Here is a 22,914-nt window from a genome sequence, read left to right as displayed (position 1 = left end):
AGGGGGAGCTATATCAATTAACTGAAAATGTAGACTTTGGACGGACATATTATCTGACCTTTTTCTTCTACAATCCTGGTGACATTTGTATCTCCTCGTGTTCAGCAAATCATCCAAGGAAACCCAGAACCTGTATCAAAATGGCCCAATCAATGATAGGTGACTAAAGGCGGGATTAACATGAGTCAATCATCACCAAACTTGGTGAATTCAAAGAAGCACAGGTCAAGGTTAACCAGGCTGAAGTTCATCGAAATAGGACTATAGGGGGCGCTAAAGCGATCAATTGAAAACTTTAAAGAATCATAACTCCTCAGCCTTTTGACGTACGGTCATGGAATTTTGTTTGCCCATCAACAGATCCAAGCTGATGCTATTCCAGCGTGGTCAACTGTATGCAAACAAAAAAGGTCTTAATTGTCTTTGTCATTAATGGTCTGCGTCTTAATGGTCTGCGTCAAAGTCTTAATGGTCTGACAGGGTCTTCATGGTCTGCGTCAGGGTCTTAATGGTCTATTAGGGTCTTAATAGTCTGACAGGGTCTTATTGGTCGGCTTTAGGCTTGGCACCGGTAAAATGCTGCTTGCAGCTTTAATTCATTATTTAATTGTTATATATGATTTTTTTCGGTCAGTTGCGCAACTGCTTTATCGATCTCTAAGATAGCACGATGTATCATTTGCACCAGAACACACCTCTGCTTTTCGCCGACACGCCTCTCGGGGCGCAAGTTTAGTGGCAAGAGTTTGCTGTGGGGTGAAATTGTGGTAGAAATTAGTGAGTATATTCTATGATAAACCATGATTATTAATAGGTTTTATATTTTAAATAGTGGAAAGCATTGTGTTTGCAGAATCTGGATTCAGAACAGATGGTGCACAGGAATGTATAGGGAACTGGGGGGAAGCTAAGTTGGTTCTAAGGCCTTTCAGCCTTGGGTCAAGCTAAAGTTGACCTCAGCCTTTTAGCCTTGGGTCATCTTGGCTAATGAGGTTGATCCATGCAGACCACTGAACTGGGCAGTTGATAACATGCTGTGACGAAGATTGACGGGCGGAAACCCCATTGTGACTCCATTGTAAACAAAGAAATTCCTATACGTGTATAAGTGAGGCTGCAGCCCAATGTGGGGCAGTGACTTTGCAAACCCACTCAGGCTGTTGTCGTTGTTGTTTTGCTGCACGATAAAGTCTTTTGTCAATTCTTGCTCCGGACCCCTCGTTTTCATTTTACTCTCTCTCTTGAATTAGTCTAAGTGTTTTATATCTCGATTAATCTCCGACAAAATCAGCTTTAAATGGTTTGATCCAGATATTTAGGGTTGTAGTGGGGGTAATATGTTGAATGGTTTGATCCAGATATGTAGGGTTAAAGTGGTGGTATAAGGTTAAACGGTTTGATCCACATGTGTAGGGATAGTGTTGGGTATCAGGTTAAATGGTTTGATCCAGCTATGTAGGGTTATAGTGGAGGTATCAGGTTAAATGGTTTGATCCAGAGATAGAGGGTTATCCAGCTGTTAAGCGTGACGTAACACCCTTTCACACATTTTTCTCAACCCATATGAGCACTGCCGCCATATGGTGGCACTTGTCCTGACCGATTGGGCTCTGGCAGCTGCTGTACTTCACTGTCTGTCCCTCAACATGAACCTATATTGAACACAATTCGCTCCTCACACTAACTCATCTCAAAGATACTAACGTTAGCCTAACAACAGGGCTGTAGTGGAGGGTAAACGCAAGTAAACGCCGTTTACGCACCTCTGGAATTTAGGAAATAGCGTTTATGCAACTCTAAATAGTGTTTACGCACCTCAAAGTTCCCTGTGCCTTGTATTCTGCCGTTGGAATAATCGGAAATCAATTCAGCATAATTTTAAAACACCTAAAACAAGGTTTCATATTGTTGAACAAATAAACGCTGTAATCTGAATCATTTTCATCTGCGCTGTAGGCCGCTATTATGGTCTGTGACCCTCCAATCAGTGCCTTGCGGCTGCGGCAGCGACACCAATCAGGATCCAGGAAAATATGTAAACAGGAAGTATGTAAACACATGGCCCTGCGCGTTGTGGATTATCATGCCTAGTTACCCGTCATTAATTAGCCATGGATATCAGGCGATTTTTGAAGAGACCTTCGAGTCCTCCCACTCCAACAGATGCCCGAAAAAGGCCTCAAGTACAAAGTAAGACTGAAGATGATCAATTCACATGAGTTGTTTTTGTGATTTATAAATCAATTTTACTTGACGAACTATTAAGTGACTACGAGCATTCAGATTGGCCAATGCGTAGTCATGCTATCCGTGTACTGCCCACGTCAAAATGAGTGAAAGTCAGTCAGAGTTTTACTATCCATATTAAACTCCGGTTTCGGCGTATCAACTTCGCTATAGCTTGGTCGCTATGTTAAAGCCTCAATTTGGAGATGCGAGGTTGGCGGTTGCAGCCGTGGACTCCGCGGCTGAACCGTGGATCGGGCGGATGACGCGACAAAAAAATATATTTTAATTAAATTCGGGCGGTTGGCGGTTAAACCAATAAAAATATAAATATTTATAAATATTTGTATTTTATATATTATAAATATTTTTATTTTATTATTTATTTTCTTTAAAGTTATTTTCCCAGCAAACTGGCCTGTTCCCTAGAGGAGCAGTATGGGGAATCCAAGTTGAAACAACTTGCCCAAAGGTTCAGACTTGATGACAGAAAAATTCTTGAAGGCTATAGGGATTTTAAGGATAACTCAAGCATCATTCCAGAAAACCTTGCACCACTCCTGAATATCGACCATCTCATTCCAGTTAGCACTGCTGAGTGTGAGAGGGGGTTCAGCTTAATGAACATCATAGTGTGCCCCCTGAGATGCAGTCTGCACTTGGTCACAGTGTCGTCCTTGATGTTTATTAAACTGAATGGCCCACCACTCAGCCACCACAAAGTTCAATCCAACACGTATGTGAAGTCCTGGCTGGTGAAGCACAGGGGAGCCATGAACTCCAGAACACGCCCCTGCAAGGCAGGACCTGACGTGGAGGACAAGGAGGCCCTCTGGGTACTACTGTGAAAAGCATGCATACTAATACACACACATACACACATGCCATAGATAGATAGTTCTTAATCTACACATACTTTTCTTTACTGTTGAAATTTGAATAACTTGAATAAACTACAAACACATTCATTGACTGTCATTGATTGATTTAATATGACTTTAATTGATAACATAATGGAATATAGCCTGGCAAGCCTTACAGAGTCGCAACACTTTGCGTTGCGTTGTGTCGAGGTCGGTCTGATCAAAAAATTCATAGTTTACCCACCCCTAATTTGACCACTACAGCCCTGCCTAACAATACTAGGGGCTGGCAGATTTATGTCAACTTTCCTAACTTCACTTACATTACAAGATATGGCCTATTAGGGTTGCCAACTATCAGAAATTAAAATAAGGGACGCTCACCACGGGCCCGACTCCTGTGGGGCGGGGCGCCCGCAGCAGTGGTATGTTTTATTTTGTGCTGGTGTTTTTAGTAAAGGGTTGATCAAGAAAGGAATTAGTCATACTTAAAGCTTGAAATGCTTTATTATCACATAACATTCTCTTATAAAGTGCAGTCAATTAAATATTGAATGAAATCTCTTTGTGTGGCGTGTGCAGCAATGAACTTTTAAAATATAAACTAAATAAACGGAGAACTTCATGTTACTTTTTAAGTGCATAACTATAGGGACTCTCTTTGAAAATTTTTACAAAAAAAAACAGTACAAATAAACAACAAAAACACTTATAAACTTATGTAAAAAAAGAAAGTGCAAAACATTACTCCTTCCCTCAACATTACTCCTCCCCTCAAAACTGTTACTTCTTTTTCCAGGTGTACTTCTTGTTACTCCTTGCAGCACTGAGTAACTCTTTGTCTTTCAAAGCGCTGTTGTAAAACTCTGAACAGGACTGCTCAAAGTTGAGAGTGATCAGCAGCTCACTTCTCATGAGCTCTGTGGAGAACCTATTCCTGCAGTCACTCCATTTGTTGGCCATTCTGGAGAAGATCCTTTCCACACATCCAGTGGATGCTGGGATGCTCAGGATGTGTCTGGTGATAGACAGCATGTTTGGCAGGTCAGCTACTCGAAAGAGAGCCACCCACCTGGCAGCCACACCTTTGGACTTCCATTCATCTTCAGCATCTTCTTTGAGCTTCTTCAGAATGGGTTTTGCTTTGGAGCATTCATCATAAAGTTCATCCATGTTGACTTTATGGATGACGTTGAGCTTGGTGGTCACCCTCTCAATGTCAGCAAAGGTCATGGTGCCATGGTGCAGAGAGAGAGGTTGCAGTGAGAACAACCAGTAGTCTTCCGAAAAGTTGAACCATTTCTCAACATATGAGAGTGCTGTGTTGAGGAATACAGTAAAATCTGCCCTTGCCATGTCAGCATCAAGTGGACGGAGACGCTGCAGCTTCAATTTAGTTAAGTAGCCATAGAACTGTTAATCTCGTCTCTGTGTGAGCTTTTGCTTGAAGTTTTCCATGATGGAATATAACTCAACACAGGTGGTTTCATCACTCTCCAGCTTCTTTACAACTTCCTCAAAGAGAGAGAGGATATTATTGCAGAAAAGAAGGTAAACCTCCACAATGTCTCCATCTTCCTCAGTTGAGTCCTCACTGAAATTTAACAATGCTCGAAGTTGTTTGGGACACTCCTCCCCCCAGGCTGATGAAGTACGATTTCAGTGCAATCCAGGTTTGCATTAGCCAGGTGATGGCTGGATCAAGGGAGAGCCACCTGGTTGTGACATGTCGCAGAATTTCCTGGAACGCAACATCACAAAACCTGCAAAACTCTTTGAGTGATTCTCTTCGTTTGGCAGATGTGGAAAAGAAGGCATAGACCTTCAGCACAACATTTTCCACATCTACAGTGAGCTGGTCAAGAGCATGCTTCACTGTGTTGTTCACAATATGGGCATGGCAGTTTCCTTGCAGCAGATCTTTTTATTACTTCTTCCAGTTGGTGAAGACAGAGTCTTGAATTCCATAATTCACATTTGTGTTGTCTGCAGTGCACTAAATGCTGTCACATGATCCAACGATAAGCCAAATTTGTCAAGCGACTGCTCTATGAGAGCTACAATCCCAGCAGCGGACTCATCTGCATTTTCAATGAAATCCAGCATTTTGTTGGTGACCCCGCATTCTGGACTGAAGTATTGAACAGCAAGGGGGAACATCTTCCTGTTGCCTTTATTTGATGCATCTGTCTGAATGGAAAATGGGAGGGGTTTATCTGATGTTAGGGCCTTGAGAACATCAGCCACTGCCTTTGGAGCAAGGACATCTTTAACCACTGCCTCTGCCTTTGTTCTCCCTATACATTTTTTTTTTTACAATTTTTGAATCCAGGAGAACCTTTTGATTCAGTTTATGTGCACAGTCAACACTGTTGTAGCTGAGGTTGTGTCTGACTGCGTGGTACACCTGTGTCACCTCAGCTGCGGTAATAGAGAGGAAGAGTGGGATGACATATTGTTGATTAAATTGAACATTTGTCTGCTGCCTGTCTTATGACTTGAAAAGAAGTCAGGTCATCCAAACAGTTAAACCACACTAATAATATAATTGATGTAATGATCACTGAACACTGCATTCCTCAAAAATATAAAAGAATACACAGAAAGCTCTACAAACATTTTTATTCTAGGAAATGTATGTATATTAAAGAATAAAGGTTTTCTTTTAACAAATGTATTTTTTTATTTATTAACTGTTAATCCATTAGTATGATTTGTTCTTTAAATGGCCATATATAATATTTATATACTTCTGTATATTAAATAAATGGTCGTTCATTCGACTTTTAAAACTCAACATCCTAAACAATCAATCAAACCACAACAGTTTACTAAAATAGGCTCTGCCCATGCACTGCGATGTTCTGGCAAAAGCACAACCAGATAGGAAATCAATCACAACATAATGTCCCATACCGTATCAACCTCAGGAGATGATTGGGGTATGAAGAACTGTGACACTGACGCTTGGGTCTTCTGTGATCTTTCGTGTCTGCAGTGTTGCTCTCCTGTTGCATGCTGTCTGATGTCAGACAGCCCACCGTGCGCCACTGAAAACACTCGTCGACATATTTTACAACTTGCCTTGTAAACATCTCCATTGACGCTGTCCAGCCAAGGATGTGCGTCTTCCCACTCACGTCCGTACTTCTGCAAGCGTTTACGCTTTTGAGGACGTGGTGGAGTACCGGGTGTAGCGGGCATTTTTAAAAGGCGCGGGTTTTGTGAGCAGCGCCGGTGTGTGGTGTCTGTCGCTAGGCAACCGCGACCACCACACGCATGCGCAGACACACAGATGACCGGAGCGGGTCTTGCGTAGATCCCGCCGCGACAATTTTGCTGACCGTAGTATTCCCTGTGTTTTGTTTTGATCATTATTGTTAGATTTAGTATTTGTGTGTGTGACAGACATGTGTATTGGACATTTATGGAAATACGGAACAAATTGCGTCCCGTATTGGTTCAATACGGGACGCAAAATTTAATTGCCAAATAAGGGACGATTCCGTATTTTACGGGACGGTTGGCAACCCTATGGCCTATATATCTTTCGTTTCATCTACAATTAGGTTCAATGTTTTACCAGTCCTGTACTGTTGTTGAGTATTACTTAATTCAGAACATGGAATAACGTATCATCTTTAACGTTAACTTAGATGTCAACTAGCCTAGATTTCAACGGCTAACTTCCAACTCACCTCAACCTCGTAAACTTTATTTTTCTGTGATGCCTGGACGCTACCCTTTATAACTCCCCCAGGCAAAACAGCTACACTGACCACTCTGTTGGAGTGAAACAAATTCAACCCTTTCTTTACTCTTTCAGGTATCTCACTGAAGAAAGCAGTTATTGTAAAAAGGTTCACAGGTTCAGCCATTGTTGTTTGTTTTGATGTTCGACGGAGCAGTTGTACCCAGAAGTTTTATATTGAAAGGATGTTACATCACGACTTAACAGCCGAATTGTCGTATATCAGAATAAATGGTTTGATGCCGATATGTAGGGTAAATGTGGGTATCAGGTTAATTGGTTTGATCCAGATATGTAGGGTAAATGTGGGTATCAGGTTAATTGGTTTGATCCAGATATGTAGGGTAAATGTGGGTATCAGGTTAATTGGTTTGATCCAGATATGTAGGCAGGGTGTCCGCGGAGGTCTTAAAAGTCTTAAAAAGTCTTAAATTCATTTTTCTAAATTTAAGGCCTTAAAAAGTCTTAAATTCGTCAAAAATGTCATACGCTGGTCTTAAATAAATAACTCGGAGGTCTTAAATTTGTCGGGGCAGGACTATTTTATTTTTAAATTTTCTCGCGGGACTTTTCGGGAAGGAGATGTAGAGAGGCTACTTTCTTGCTAGCTGCATATATAAACGGATGTCTGCGCGCTTGCTAGCTAGTCTGCAACAATGGTGAAATGCAAGTTCAACGTCAGTTGGCTGCAAGACGTCCGTTTCAGAGGTTGGCTAGCGTCTGTTGCCAACCCAGAAGAGGCCAGATGCATTCTGTGCAAAAGTACATTTAAGCTCGGCACCATGGGGATTAAGGCTGTCCTCAGCCATATGCAGAGCCAAAAACACAAAACCTCTGCCAGGAGCCACACACAGACCCCAGCAATTTCTACATTTTGCATCTCTGCCCCGGCGCCACCGCCGCAGACGGTCCGCGCTGCTAGCATTGACCTGAGGGTAGCATTTGGTGCGACACCAACGCTGAAAGCGGAGGTGTTGTGGATTTTGAACACAGTGGTCAAGCACCAGTCCTACAACTCAAATGAGGGGATAGGAGAGCTCTTCGGTATGATGTTCCCCGACTCTCAAATCGCGAGCACCTTTACGGCCGGAAAGGACAAAACGGCGTATATAACTCGCTTCGGACTAGCGCCGTTCATCCGCAACGAGCTAATCTGCAGCGTCAACAAGGCTGATTTTGTGTTGATGTTTGATGAGACGTTGAACCACGCCACTAAGAGCAAACAACTTGACGTGCACGTCCGATATTGGGTCGGAGATCAAGTGCATTCCCGGTACTTGGGCTCACAATTCATGGGACACGCAACAGCCCGAGATTTACTGCACCACTTCAAAGTAAGTAATATAATTTTTTTTCAATGATTAATTGTGAACTTTATATGCATTTTTGGGCAATTTCATTATGCAGGCCTATTCAGTATAATGGTCGGCCTAAAATAGGGAATGATGACATGTGTGTGCGTGTGTGTGTGCGTGTGCTTGGGGGCCGTATATATAATTATGTGTGCGTGTGTCTGTGTTTGTGTGTGTGTGTCGGCATGTGTGTGCTTGCATATGTGTAATGCAATCACATATTAAAAGGTATAATGTGGCTGTATGATGAATATAAAAAGCTTGCAGCTTTGAGTGTTATGTTTGTGTGTTTATACATGTGTGTGTGAGTAAAGGAGTTAAGTTCATACATGTGTGTGTATTCATGCTGTGTAGGCTAGTAATTTCTACCCCATTATTTGTTTAGACTAACAGAGATGGGGACATAAGAGAAGGGAGAGGGAGTGGATGGATGGAAGAGGGAGAGAGTTAATGTTAACTGAGGATGAAATAAATTAAACTGAACCATTGGCAATCATGTCATTATAATCATAATGAACTTCTTTCTCAGGAGTGTGTGAAGGAGCTGAATCTGAGGAACATGGTGTCCATCTCCATGGATGGACCCAATGTAAATTGGAAATTCTTTGAGCTTCTACAGCAAGAACACGCTGAGCAGTATGGTGGTGTCCAGCTGGTGAATGTGGGTAGCTGTGGCCTCCACACCCTACATAACGCATTCAAATGTGGATTCTCTATGTGGCAACTGGAGAAGGTAAGATAATTATAACTAAGAGAAATCTTTCATTAGTTTCACTAGGGAAATTAGTTTCACACATGGACAATAGAAAGAATATAAATAGAGCTTGAATTTGATTTAATGTTATTACAGATGTTTATTACCATTTACACATAATGTACATTAACCGTCAGTCTCGGGATTTGCTCAGGATGTTGCTTTGGTTACCCGGGCAACAGCCCATTTGCCTCCTTGACTCAAGTTGCCCCTGTGAGAAAAAGATATCACTGTCACTGTGTGGTCTAATGGGCGGTGCTGGTTTTACAGTCTGATATGACAGGGGGAATGGGCCTGCAATATATTGCTCCTTTAAACAATTTTAGTGAAGAAGTCCCACCAGTGCTATCAGTGTGTGCATGGGTGGGTAAAAGTCATTCTCCATCAGAGATGACGGTTAACTCATCATTCCGCTCTCTTCCACCAAGGTGTTGAGGGGGATGCACTACCTTTTTCATAACACACCAGCAAGGAGGGATGACTTCATTGCCCTCACCAAATCCTCAGTCTTCCCGCTACCATTCTGTGGGCATCGGTGGATTGAAAACCTGCCAGTTGTAGAAAGGGCCATAGAGGTAATAGTAATTAAACGTTATTTATATTATAGCACTCTAACAAAATTACAAGGTGCTGCACAATACGATAAAATAGACGTGCATGATGAAATAATAAACACATACATGATGAAATATTAAAGGTATGGCCTTCACTGGTGACATACGTGGATGCAGTGCGGACAAAGAAGGTCCAAACCCTGGAACAGCCTCATTTGACACCATAGAAGCAGCCAAGCAAGATCCACTCATCTTGCCTAAGCTACAATTCTTCATGGCCATCTCAAGGACGTTCACTCCCTTTCTGACTAAGTATCAGACTGACGCACCAGTCATGCCATTCCTTTGCAAGGACTTGGTGGAGTTGTTCCAGGTAATCAAATTAATAATGAAGAATCAAGAAGAAAAGAAAAACAAGTTGAGCGTGTGTGAGGCATACTGTATGTGTGCGGGCATGCGTGTAGTAGGCAAAAATGGGAGACGCTGTTTGGTAGCTTGATTCATGAAACTCGTCCCTAATCAAAACATAAAATGACTGAAAGATTATGTTTTTGCTCAGTAAAGGTCACTCATCATTATTTATACTTTCTTATGGTGATGTTAAGAGATTATTTTAAATAACTAATATAGAAATGTTTATCATGGTTAATGTGGTTATCAAGGTACCTACCCCTCTATGTAACAATTCCTATTACCCTTTCAGAGTATGCTTAGGCGTTTTGTCAAGAGGGAGCATCTCCAAAACATCACTCCAGTGCAGCTGGTGAGGCTGGATGTGGCTGACCAAAAGATCTGGGTCAACTTGAAGGAAGCTGACATAGGCTTGGGTGCAGAGGCAGCCCTGAAGGTAATTTAGATGTATTACTTATTACTTACTTTCTATCAAATGATGCTCCATATCCACCAGGCAGGAGAGAATGCTGTGTTAGGCCATTCAGCTGTATTTACAACACATTACCCATCTGTCAGGACCTCCAGAGAAAGAACAGCATAGGAGAGCTCACTGCCCTAGAGTTTAGGAAGGACTGCGTGAAGGGTATGTCAAATATCCTAAAGAAAGTCCAGGACAAGAGCCCCCTGAAGTACCCTATTGTGAGACAGGTGGCATGCCTGGACCCCACAGCCATGTACTCCGACCCGGACTGGTGCCAGGGAAGAATGAGGAGTGTAGTGCAGAAATTCCTGCAAGACAAGCAGTTGTCCAGAGGTGTCGCTGCTGGTATGAATAGTTCATAGAATAGTTTTAATGTTGTTCCTGATTATAAGGAACAATTGGACATAAGACCATCTGCTTATCATAATTAATCATCTAAATAAGATTCCACATATTTCCTTTCATCTGTTTTATTACAGGTGATGTGATTATCCAACAGTTTGGGAACTTCATGTCTGTCGAGGCTAAAAGTGAGAAGTTTTTGTCCTTCCGGCCCATCGAAACCAGGCTTGATGTGTTTCTGCATGGCTTTCTCAGCCAACCCTACCCTGAGCTTTGGGGTTTCTGTCAGAAGATCCTACTGTTATCCCATGGGCAGGCAACGGTCGAGAGAGGCTTCTCGATAAATAAGGAGGTGGAAACTGTAAACCTTAAGGAGGACACTGTCATTACCCAGAGACTGGTATGTGACTACGTTGCCGTTTGTGGGGGGGTTGCCAATGTCCCTCTCACCAAGGAGCTGCTGACCTCGGTGGGATCAGCAAGGTCAAAATATAGAGAACACCTTGACCTGGAAAAGAGGAAGAGCCAAGGTGCTGCACAAGGGCAGAAGAGGAAAGCTGCAGAAGAACACATCGCTGAGCTTAAGAAGAAAAAGAAAACTCTCCTGGAGGTATGTGGCTCTCTGGAGAAAGATGCTGACCTGTTTGCCGAGCAAGCTGAGGGTAAGTCCGGCACCTTGATGGCTCAGCTCATAACGAAATCAAACATCCTCAGGAAGAGATGCAAGGAAAAATTAAGTGAGCTGAAAAGGATTGAGGCAGAACTGGAGATTAAGGCCACAGAACTGAGGCTCACCTGAGGCTCATAACGTGTGTGTGTGTGTGTGTGTGTGTGTGTGTGTGCGTGTGTGTGTGTGTGTGTGTGTGTGTGTGTGTGTGTGTGTGTGTGTGTGTGTGTGTGTGTGTGTGTGTGTGTGTGTGTGTGTGTGTGTGTGTGTGTGTGTGTGTGTGTGTGTGAGGTTCATTCGTTGTTGTTTTTTGTTAGAGGTTTGCAGCTGCACTTGATATTTCGTGAACCACAGAGCCAATGCTGTTTGACTCAATTTACTAAATTTGTTTGTGTATTTTTGTATATTATTTTGTAAACTTCTTGTTCGGAAACATGCACTTGTTCTTACAGTTTTTGAACCAGAGAGCACTGAGTATCACTTTATGTTCAATAAACAGACAAAAAGTAAACTTGAATGAGTCTCATTGAGTGACACACATGCTACGCTTGGGTTGTAATACAGCGGGATCCCCCCCACCATCGCGGGTTTAAGGTCTTAAATTTCATTCAAGGTGGTATTAAAAAGGTCTTAAAAAGTCTTAAATTTGACTTGCTGAAACCTGCAGATACCCTGGTAGGGTAAATGTGGGTATCAGGTTAATTGGTTTGATCCAGATATGTAGGGTAAATGTGGGTATCAGGTTAATTGGTTTGATCCAGATATGTAGGGTAAATGTGGGTATCAGGTTAATTGGTTTGATCCAGATATGTAGGGTAGTGGGGGTATCAGGTTAAATGGTTTGATCCAGATATGTAGGGTAAATGTGGGTATCAGGTTAATTGGTTTGATCCAGATATGTAGGGTTATTTTGGGGTATCAGGTTAAATGGTTTGATCCAGATATGTAGGGTAAATGTGGGTATCAGGTTAATTGGTTTGATCCAGATATGTAGGGTTATTTTGGGGTATCAGGTTAAATGGTTTGATCCAGATATGTAGGGTAGTGGGGGTATCAGGTTAAATGGTTTGATCCCGATATGTAGGGTAAATGTGGGTATCAGGTTAATTGGTTTGATCCAGATATGTAGGGTAAATGTGGGTATCAGGTTAATTGGTTTGATCCAGATATGTAGGGTAAATGTGGGTATCAGGTTAATTGGTTTGATCCAGATATGTAGGGTTATTGTGGGGGTATGAGGTTAATTGGTTTGATCCAGATATGTAGGGTTATTTTTGGGGTATCAGGTTAAATGGTTTGATCCAGATATGTAGGGTTATTTTGGGGTATCAGGTTAATTGGTTTGATCCAGATATGTAGGGTAGATGTGGGTATCAGGTTAATTGGTTTGATGCCGATATGTAGGGTAAATGTGGGTATCAGGTTAATTGGTTTGATCCAGATATGTAGGGTAAATGTGGGTATCAGGTTAATTGGTTTGATCCAGATATGTAGGGTAAATGTGGGTATCAGGTTAATTGGTTTGATCCAGATATGTAGGGTAAATGTGGGTATCAGGTTAATTGGTTTGATCCAGATATGTAGGGTAAATGTGGGTATCAGGTTAATTGGTTTGATCCAGATATGTAGGGTTATTGTGGGGGTATGAGGTTAATTGGTTTGATCCAGATATGTAGGGTTATTTTTGGGGTATCAGGTTAAATGGTTTGATCCAGATATGTAGGGTTATTTTGGGGTATCAGGTTAAATGGTTTGATCCAGATATGTAGGGTAGTGGGGGTATCAGGTTAAATGGTTTGATACAGATATGTAGTGTTATGGTGGGGGTATCAGGTTAAATAGTTTGATCCAGATATGTATTACTGGTCACTGCGGTGCCCGCGGTATCGGTGCACGACGGGAGTCGTGACGGCCGGGAGTCGCGGGAGTGCCCGGGCCGCGCTCACGGTGAATGAACGTCCAATCCAACCATTTCTTCCTCAACTCTGCTTTCTTGGCCAAGAGATCTCTCTGTGTCGCTCTCTCTGTCTCTCTCTCTCTCCTTCTCCCTCTCTTTGATTCTCTCTGGTAGTTTAATTGTTTGTATTTCTGTGACGGACAGTGCTGTTAGCCTGTCAGAGGCAAGACATTTGGATGTCATGAATATTCATGAGTCAGAGCCGAAATCCTGGCGTTCCTCCCCGCCCACCTCCTCCTCCACCCTAGAACAGCGTGAAACAGGAGCACCTACTAAAAATTAATTAAAAAAACGACGCAATGACACCTTTACATTGTACAGCATACCAACAGCAGAATAACTCAGTGGAAGAGATGGAGCACTATCTTGTTATATCAGCATAGTAAGTCACTTTCCACTGATTCACTATCAGTATTGATATCATTCGACCAATCGTATTGCTGTGGAAATAACAAAATAGTCTTGAAGATTTTGAATCAGCAACATGCAGTCCTTGTCAAGACCAAGACCACAAGTAATGAAGCCACTAAATATCATGAAGTTTATAATTTAAAGGAAATATTGACCTGTTTCCTCTGTTTCCACTGATCACCATCCACTAACTGATGTCTTCTGTTTTTTTCTCATTTAGGATCTGCTGCGGTCCAGTGCCAACATAAAATAAAGTCTAATTTGCAGAAGAAGTTCAGGTGTGTGTTTGAGGGAATCGCTAAAGCAGGACATTCAACACCTCTGAATGAGTTCTACACAGAGATCTTCATCACAAAGAGAGGCAGTGGAGAGGTCAACCAGGAGCATGAGGTCAGACTGATTGAAACAGCTTCCAGGAAACCAGCCATAGAGGAAACACCAATCAGATGTGAGGACATCTTTAACCCGTTACCTGGACAAGATAAACCAATGATAAAACCAAGGACAATTATGACAACTGGAGTGGCCGGCATTGGTAAAACCGTCTTAACACACAAGTTCACTCTGGACTGGGCTGAAGACAAGGCCAATCAGGACATACACTTCACATTTTTCTTCACTTTCAGAGAGCTGAATTTACTAGAAATGAAAGAGTTTAGCTTGGTGGGACTTCTTCATCACTTCTTTAATGAGACCAAAGAAGCAGGAATCTGTAGATACGACCTATTCCAGGTTGTCTTCATCTTTGATGGTCTGGATGAGTGTCGACTTCCTCTGGACTTCCGGAGAAACCCGATCTGTACTGATGTCACAGAGGTCACCTCGGTGGATGTGCTGCTGACAAACCTCATCAGGGGCAACCTGCTTACCTCTGCTTGCATCTGGATAACCACACGCCCTGCGGCAGCCAATAGGATCCCTGCTGAGTGTGTTGACGTGGTGACAGAGGTGAGAGGGTTCACCGACCCACAGAAAGAGGAGTACTTCAGGAAGAGATTCACAGAGGAGACACTGGCCAAAACAATCATCGCCCACATCAAGAAATCACGAAGCCTCCACATCATGTGTCACATCCCAGTCTTCTGTTGGATCACTGCTGCAGTTCTGGAAAACTTCTTCAAAACATCCCAGCTAGGAGAAGAGATGCCCAAGACCATTACTCAGATGTACAGCCACTTCCTGAGGGTTCAGTCCATGCAGGGGGACAGGAAGTATCATGGGAGAGCTGAAACAGATCAACACTGGAGTCCAGAGAGCAGGGAGATCATTATTTCTCTGGGAAAACTGGCTTTTAACCAGCTGGAGAAAGGCCACCTGATCTTCTACGAGGCAGACCTGGCAGAGTGTGACATCGATATCGGAGCAGCCGCAGTCTACTCAGGAGTGTTCACCCAGATCTTTAAAGAGGAGGGTGGGCTGTACCAGGACAATGTGTTCTGCTTTGTCCACCTGAGCATCCAGGAGTTTCTGGCTGCCCTTTATGTCTTTATGTCATTCATCGACACTGGGGTCAATCTGCTCTCAAGACAACCACAATTCCTGTGGTCTATTTTTTCTAGAAACAAAGGAAATGTCAAACTCTACCAGAGTGCTGTGGAAAAGGCCTTACAGAGGGAGGACGGACGCTTAGACTTGTTCCTCCGCTTCCTCCTGGGCCTCTCTCTGGAGACCAATCAGATTGTCCTAAAATGTCTGCTGGGAAAGACAGTATGTAGCTCAAAGACCAGTAAGAAAATGGGCTCTTACATTAAGAAGAAGATAGGTGGAGTTCTATCTCCAGAGAGAAGCATCAATCTGTTCCACTGTCTGAATGAGCTGAACGACCGTTCTCTCGTGAAGGAGATCCAACAGTACCTGACATCAGGAAGTCTCTCCGGAAAATCTCTCTCTCCTGCTCAGTGGTCAGCTCTGGCCTTCATCCTACTGACATCAGAAGAGGAGCTGGACGAGTTTGACCTGAGTGAATACTCTGCTTCAGAGGAGGGTCTTCTGAGGCTGCTGCCATTGGTCAAAGCCTCCAAAACATGTCTGTAGGTTCACTAATAACATGTATTACAATACACACAACACAATATACATAATGCTAGAATATAAACGTTATAATAATATATAAAACATCTCTGTAGGTTCGCTAATATTTTTTTTTATAATACAAACAACCCAATATACCACATAGTAGAATATTCAAATTAAAATAACATGCTTTTTTTTGTATCGCAATACACACATTTCTTTGTAACCAGGGTGAAAAGTGAAATTCAAAAGCTCTATTTATTTTTAAATAATAAAAAAGGAAAGCCAAGAATTAACAACAAAAAAAAAGAAGTTAAATACAGCTTTATTCAAATAGCTAGCTATGAGTATAAATACGTTTTTATTGATAAGGATAAATTAAAAACATATACATTCATTATTAATTAAAGGTAACCCACTATTTTAACATTTTCGGACCTTGACAGTACGTTTGCTTACATGGACGCGTTGGGGCGTCTGTCGCTAGCTTAGCCACTTTTTATAGTTTAACACGGTTTTAAACTCAAGAAGGCACGTGACGCCTTAAACTCCATTGCTGTGTAACATGTACTTGTGGTTTAACCTGCAGCTGCGTTTTATCTTGATCTCCATTTCTGTGTCTTCAGAGAAATTCACATCAGACACCCATTTTGTGGATGTTTGGTCTAATCTCGAAACTGACGTGGTTTTAGAGGAGACTAAACCAGTTTGCAGGATGAAACAAGGCTCCATCATAACCGACACACACACAGAAGTGGTTTTATGAATTATTATTAATAGGTATGATAAATTTAAACTTATTACACCAGATAGGCCTTCAGTACAATACAGGGTCTTGTTCGCGCTGCTCAGCAAGAGCTTTATGTGCTTCTACTTTCAAGCGCTTCCATAGATTTTTTAAATGTGCCGGGCTGCTCGGTCTTCTGCTTGGAAATCTACAGTTTAATGTGTTGGACAGATTATCCCAAACAGCCTTTCTTCAGAGCGTGGTGGTGGTGTCTTTCCTTGGATTTTCCACCGTGTCCACAACACCTCAAATGCAGTGCAGCAAATATAATTTTTGCTCCTCGTTGTAGTTCTCTATCCGTGACATCTTCATCGACATGATCCTAACTCTCCTTCTCCGAGAATTTATAGGCATGATATTACCCTAATTACTTGCATAGGCCTATTAGTATGTCATCAATTAATTAAGTAATCACGTTTGCATACACACACCAAGAGAAAACAATGACAAGTAATTGATTGACGTAGGTGAGGGCAAATTCTAGACTCAGATTTCCACAAAAAGTAGCCTGGACTATTTCATAATGTATGTCAACATTAGTAGCGTTTTTATTTATTATAGTTTTATTATATAAAAGTTCACTTTACATTCCCATTAAGTTTTTGTTGGTAATTATAGCACAAAATGCATCCACCATTAACTTAAGACTGCATCTGCTGGGGTATACTAGAAATCAGAGTACTTCCGGTTTCCAAGCAGTTTAACCCGAGTCAGCTAGGAATCAGCTGATCCTGTACGAGTCGTTACACAGCAATCACGTTCAACCTCGTGAGCAGCTGCGTGTTAAACTCCAAAACCTCTGTTTTAAGGAGTACGGTTTTGCTAACTGTGTCAGTTAGCAGCAATGCTAACTGACAGAGGAATTGGCCCGTTGGGTTTAACCAACAGGATGCGTTGATAAATAGACTTCAGGGTCTTCTGGGGGAAGGGTGAGAGGTCACGAGTGAGCGGGAAAAAGGAGAGAGAGGGAAGAGACAGTACTTTATTCTCTCTAGAGATCGCCCAGCTAAATGATATTTAAACTAGGGCTGTCAAATTAATGCGTTCATTTTGATTAATTAATCACAGAAAAAATAACGCATTAAAAAATTAACGCAGATTTATCGCGCTTATATAGTGCCCTTTGACCCGGTGGAGGCAGACGAGAAGACGCTGCTCGGCCCCGTGAAAAGAAAATTCAAGTTTAAACAACTCCTGAGCGCACCTCTCCCAAGTGTGCTCATGCCACAGAATTGAAGTGGACTTGAGTACGGTTGGCGTGCTCACACTAGCCAAACAATCTAGACTTGAGCACGGTGCAGGTGTGAAACGGACTTGGGCACGGTACAGAGATGGCCTAGAGTGAGTGCGCCCTTAATCACAGTTCTTTATGTGTTTGTCTATTGTGTCTTTAGGCTGGATGGCTGTGGTCTGTCAGAGAGATGCTGTGAAGCTCTGGCCTCAGTTCTCAGCTACAACTCCTGTAGTCTGAGAGAGCTGGACCTGAGTACCAATGATCTGCAGGATTCAGGAGTAAAGCTGCTCTCTGCTGGACTGAGGAGTCCACACTGTACACTGGAAACTCTCAGGTCCGTTTCACTCAATGGTCAAACATTTACGCCACAAGTTCCACATCAGAGGACATTGAACAGATTTGCCTCCAGAATGTTAACAAGTCTAAATAAATATGTAAATTATGTCGTCTCGGTAATCAAGACACATTTTCTACTGGCTACTCTCTTACTACTATAATAGAAGGCCTGTCCTACCGGTTACTCAAAGTTACTCATGTGCGCATGTGCCAAGAAGCCTGCAGCACACACACACACACAAACACACACACACACACACACACACACACACACACACACACACACACACACACACACACACACACACACACACACAAACACACACAGCACGCGCAAACATATACATACACTGCAAGCACGCACATACACACCGCATACACACACCGCACATACACACCACATACACACACCGCACATACACACCGCATACACACACCGCACACACACGCATATTCACACGGAAACGCACGGACACAAACACAGACACACAGACATGCGCACACACCTAGGGTTGCCAACAGTCCCGTAAAATACGGAATCGTCCCTTATTTGGCAATTAAATGTTGCGTCCCGTATTGAACCAATACGGGACGCAATTTGTTCCGTATTTCCATAAATGTCCAATACACATGTCTGTCACACACACAAATACTAAATCTAACAATAATGATCAAAACAAAACACAGGGAATACTACGGTCAGCAAAATTGTCGCGGCGGGATCTACGCAAGACCCACTCCGGTCATCTGTGTGTCTGCGCATGCGTGTGGTGGTCGCGGTTGCCTAGCGACAGACACCACACACCGGCGCTGCTCACAAAACCCGCGCCTTTTAAAAATGTCCACTACACCCGATACTCCACCACGTCCTCAAAAGCGTAAACGCTTGCAGAAGTACGGACGTGAGTGGGAAGACGCACATCCTTGACTGGACAGCATCAGTGGAGATGTTTACAAGGCAAGTTGAAAAATATAGAGTGTTTTCAGTGGCGCACGGTGGGCTGTCTGACATCAGACAGCATGCAACAGGAGAGCAACACTGCAGACACGAAAGATCACAGAAGACCCAAGCGTCAGTGTCACAGTTCTTCATACCCCAATCATCTCCTGAGGTTGATACGGTATGGGACATTATGTTGTGATTGATTTCCTATCTGGTTGTGCTTTTGCCAGAACATCGCAGTGCATGGGCAGAGCCTATTTTAGTAAACTGTTGTGGTTTGATTGATTGTTTAGGATGTTGAGTTTTAAAAGTCGAATGAACGACCATTTATTTAATATACAGAAGTATATAAATATTATATGTGGCCATTTAAAGAACAAATCATACTAATGGATTAACAATTAATAAATAAATAAATACATTTGTTCAAAGAAAACCTTTATTCTTTAATATACATACATTTCCTAGATTAAAAATGTTTGTAGAGCTTTCTGTGTATTCTGTGTCACAATTTTTATATTTTTGAGGAATGCAGTGTTCAGTGATCATTACATCAATTATATTATTAGTGTGGATTAACTGTTTGGATGACCTGACTTCTTTTCGAGTGACAAGACAGGCAGCAGACAAATGTTCAATTTAATCAACAATATGTCATCCCACTCCTCCTCTCTATATTACCGCAGCTGAGGTGACACAGGTGTACCACACAGTAAGACACAACCTCAGCTACAACAGTGTTGACTGTGCACATAAACTGAATCAAAAGATTCTCCTGGATTCAAAAATTAAAAAAAAAAAATGTATAGGGACAACAATGGCAGAGTCAGTGGTTAAAGATGTCCTTGCTCCAAAGGCAGTGGCTGATGTTCTCAAGGCCCTAACATCAGATAAACCCCTCCCATTTTCCATTCAGACAGATGCATGAAATAAAGGAAACAGGAAGATGTTCCCCCTTGCTTTTCAATACTTCAGTCCAGAATGCGGGGTCACCAACAAAATGCTGGATTTCATTGAAAATGCAGATGAGTCCGCTGCTGGGATTGTAGCTCTCACAGAGCAGTCGCTTGACAAATTTGGCTTATCGTTGGATCATGTGACAGCATTTAGTGCACTGCAGACAACACAAATGTGAATTATGGAATTCACAACTCTGTCTTCACCAACTTGAAGAAGTAACAAAAAGATCTGCTGCAAGGAAACTGCCATGCCCATATTTTGCACAACACAGTGAAGCATGCTCTTGACCAGCTCACTGTAGATGTGGAAAATGTTGTGCTGAAGGTCTATGCCTTCTTTTCCACATCTGCCAAACGAAGAGAATCACTCAAAGAGTTTTGTAGGTTTTGTGATGTTGAGTTCCAGGAAATTCTGCGACATGTCACAACCAGGTGGCTCTCCCTTAATCCAGCCATCACCCGGCTAATGCAAACCTGGATTGCACTGAAATCGTACTTCATCAGCCTGGGGGGAGGAGTGTCCCAAACAACATTGAGCATTGTTAAAGTTCAGTGAGGACTCAACTGAGGAAGATGGAGACATTGTGGAGGTTTACCTTCTTTTCTGCAATAATATCCTCTCTCTCTTTGAGGAAGTTGTAAAGAAGCTGGAGAGTGATGAAACCACCTGTGTTGAGTTATATTCCATCATGGAAAACTTCAAGCAAAAGCTCACACAGAGACGAGATTAACAGTTCTATGGCTACTTAACTAAATTGAAGCTGCAGCGTCTCCGTCCACTTGATGCTGACATGGCAAGGGCAGATTTTACTGCATTCCTCAACACAGCACTCTCATATGTTGAGAAATGGTTCAACTTTTCGGAACACTACTGGTTGTTCTCACTGCAACCTCTCTCTCTGCACCATGGCACCATGACCTTTACTGACATTGAGAGGGTGACCACCAAGCTCAACCTCATCCATAAAGTCAACATGGATGAACTTTATGATGAATGCTCCACAGCAAAACCCATTCTGAAGAGGCTCAAAGAAGATGCTGAAGATGAATGGAAGTCCAAAGGTGTGGCTGCCAGGTGGGTGGCTCTCTTTCGAGTAGCTGACCTGCCAAACATGTTGTCTATCACCAGACACATCCTGAACATCCCAGCATCCACTGGATGTGTGGAAAGGATCTTCTCCAGAATGGCCAACAAATGGAGTGACTGCAGGAACAGGTGCTCCACAGAGCTCATGAGAAATGAGCTCCTGATCACTCTCAACTTTGAGCAGTCCTGTTCAGAGTTGTACAACAGCGCTTTAAAAGACAAAGAGTTACTCAGTGCTGCAAGGAGTAACAAGAAGTACACCTGGAAAAAGAAGTAACAGTTTTGAGGGGAGGAGTAATGTTGAGGGAAGGAGTAATGTTTTGCACTCTCTTTTTTTACATAAGTTTATAAGTGTTTTTGTTGTTTATTTGTACTGGTTTTTTTTGTACAAATGTTCAAAGAGTCCCTATAGTTATGCACTTAAAAAGTAACATGAAGTTCTCAGTTTATTTAGTTTATATTTTAAAAGTTCATTGCTGCACACGCCACACAAAGAGATTTCATTCAAGATTTAATTGACTGCACTTTATAAAAGAATGTTATGTGGTAATAAAGCATTTCAAGCTTTAAGTATGACTAATTCCTTTCTTGATCAACCCTTTACTAAAAACACCAGCACGAAATAAAACATACCACTGCTGTGGGTGCCCCGCCCCACAGGAGTCGGGCCCGTGGTGGGCGTCCCTTATTTTAATTTCTGAAAGTTGGCAACCCTACACACACCGCATATCAAGACAAAGGCCTTTGCCCTTACACATAACGGCTCCGACATCGACACACGCACACGTAAGAACACACACGCACACACCGCAGCGACACTCGCCCTTAAACGTAACGGCTCCGCCATCGACACACACGTCCAGGTAAGACTTTCTGTCTCAAAACTGTAGAAATTGCGATAAAAGAAGGGAAGAAACCATTTTTCTCACCTCCACAAGCAACCTGCCGTTGCTTTTGGAGGTGAGAAATTTTGTCAGATAAAAACCATTAAAATCAAACATCGGCATATCAACACACAAGTGACGTGATCTTAAAGAGACATTGTCCCTATAACGCAACGAAAACAAGTCAATAACACAGTATGGCGAATTATGTCTATAGAGTCCACTACAAGACTACACTTTGTCGCTCAAATGTAATATTACTAATATTACTCTTGAGCCTCCCGAAATGTTTTGCGATATTGATATCCCCCTTCCCCCCTGCGGCCTGTTTTAGTTGTTTTATTTTTGTTATGTTTTGTGTGTATGCTATATGTGACTGTAGGCTACTGTGAGTGACAACCAGTATCACTGTGTCACGTGTCAAGCATGCGACAACTCACGGCGACAACTCACGTGTACGCGCACTACGCAGCGACTCAAACGCAAAACAACAATGGAGGAAGGAGAGACCATGGGAGAGAGATGCGCGTTTTCTAGCTGGAAATATGTCACTATTTTCAGTTTGTGTCAGCTAAAAGTGACATTATTAACAGGGTAGTTTGGAATTTTGGACACAGTGCCTGATTCCCATGTTAGCCTTGGTGTTCTTTATCAATGGAGACAGTTTGAAACACATTTCATTCAGTCCTTCTAGTTGCAGAGTTTGCTTGTGCTAGGGGGAGCGTGTCTATGTTCCCCGGGTACTATGTTCCCTGGGTCCTATGTTCCCCTCTTTGTATGAGACCGGGGAACATAGGACCCGGGGAACATAGGGATGACCCCGTGCTAGGCTAGCGCACGGCAACAGGCAATACAAGCCTGCTAATAAAACAGTCGTACCCATTCCACAGTACACCCGAGGTAAATCAATTATAACGCCA

The 22,914-nt window shown here is 42.5% G+C and overlaps 3 protein-coding genes across 5 annotated transcripts in view; 2 read left to right on the top strand and 1 right to left on the bottom strand.

Annotated features, from left to right (window-relative positions):
- LOC130369646 (uncharacterized) overlaps window positions 1-22,914 on the bottom strand; it is a 196,225-nt gene that overhangs the window by 129,919 nt on the left and 43,392 nt on the right. The gene's annotated exons all lie outside the window — the stretch shown is intronic.
- LOC130369642 (NLR family CARD domain-containing protein 3-like) overlaps window positions 1-22,914 on the top strand; it is a 40,092-nt gene that overhangs the window by 12,097 nt on the left and 5,081 nt on the right. The window contains exons 5-6 of the mRNA XM_056575133.1: window positions 13,972-15,781; window positions 17,946-18,119. Of these exons, the coding sequence (XP_056431108.1) occupies window positions 13,972-15,781; window positions 17,946-18,119 (1,984 nt within the window). The remainder of the gene's footprint in view (window positions 1-13,971; window positions 15,782-17,945; window positions 18,120-22,914) is intronic.
- On the top strand, window positions 8,720-12,340 carry LOC130369654 (uncharacterized). 2 transcript variants are annotated; one of them, XM_056575156.1, is made up of 7 exons: window positions 8,720-8,925; window positions 9,375-9,521; window positions 9,644-9,772; window positions 9,823-9,873; window positions 10,204-10,347; window positions 10,470-10,719; window positions 10,854-12,340. In XM_056575156.1, the coding sequence occupies exons 4-7, from the start codon at window positions 9,835-9,837 to the stop codon at window positions 11,513-11,515; spliced, it is 1,095 nt and encodes a 364-aa protein (XP_056431131.1). In that variant the 5' UTR covers window positions 8,720-8,925; window positions 9,375-9,521; window positions 9,644-9,772; window positions 9,823-9,834; the 3' UTR covers window positions 11,516-12,340. The 2 variants fall into 2 exon arrangements, with proteins under 2 accessions (XP_056431131.1, XP_056431130.1); XM_056575155.1 differs by having other exon boundaries at window positions 8,721-9,772.

This window comes from Gadus chalcogrammus, chromosome 17 (assembly GCF_026213295.1).
Source record: "Gadus chalcogrammus isolate NIFS_2021 chromosome 17, NIFS_Gcha_1.0, whole genome shotgun sequence".
NCBI lineage: Eukaryota > Metazoa > Chordata > Actinopteri > Gadiformes > Gadidae > Gadus > Gadus chalcogrammus.
This window is presented reverse-complemented; position numbering and strand designations above follow the sequence as displayed.

Bases quoted from the DNA above. Each gene is read 5' to 3' on its own strand.
- LOC130369654 (XM_056575156.1), top strand. From the start codon at position 9,835: ATGCCATTCCTTTGCAAGGACTTGGTGGAGTTGTTCCAG. The intron at 10,348-10,469 runs GTAATTTAGATG...CCCATCTGTCAG, and splicing joins GTGCAGAGGCAGCCCTGAAG to GACCTCCAGAGAAAGAACAG. The intron at 10,720-10,853 runs GTATGAATAGTT...GTTTTATTACAG, and splicing joins GTCCAGAGGTGTCGCTGCTG to GTGATGTGATTATCCAACAG.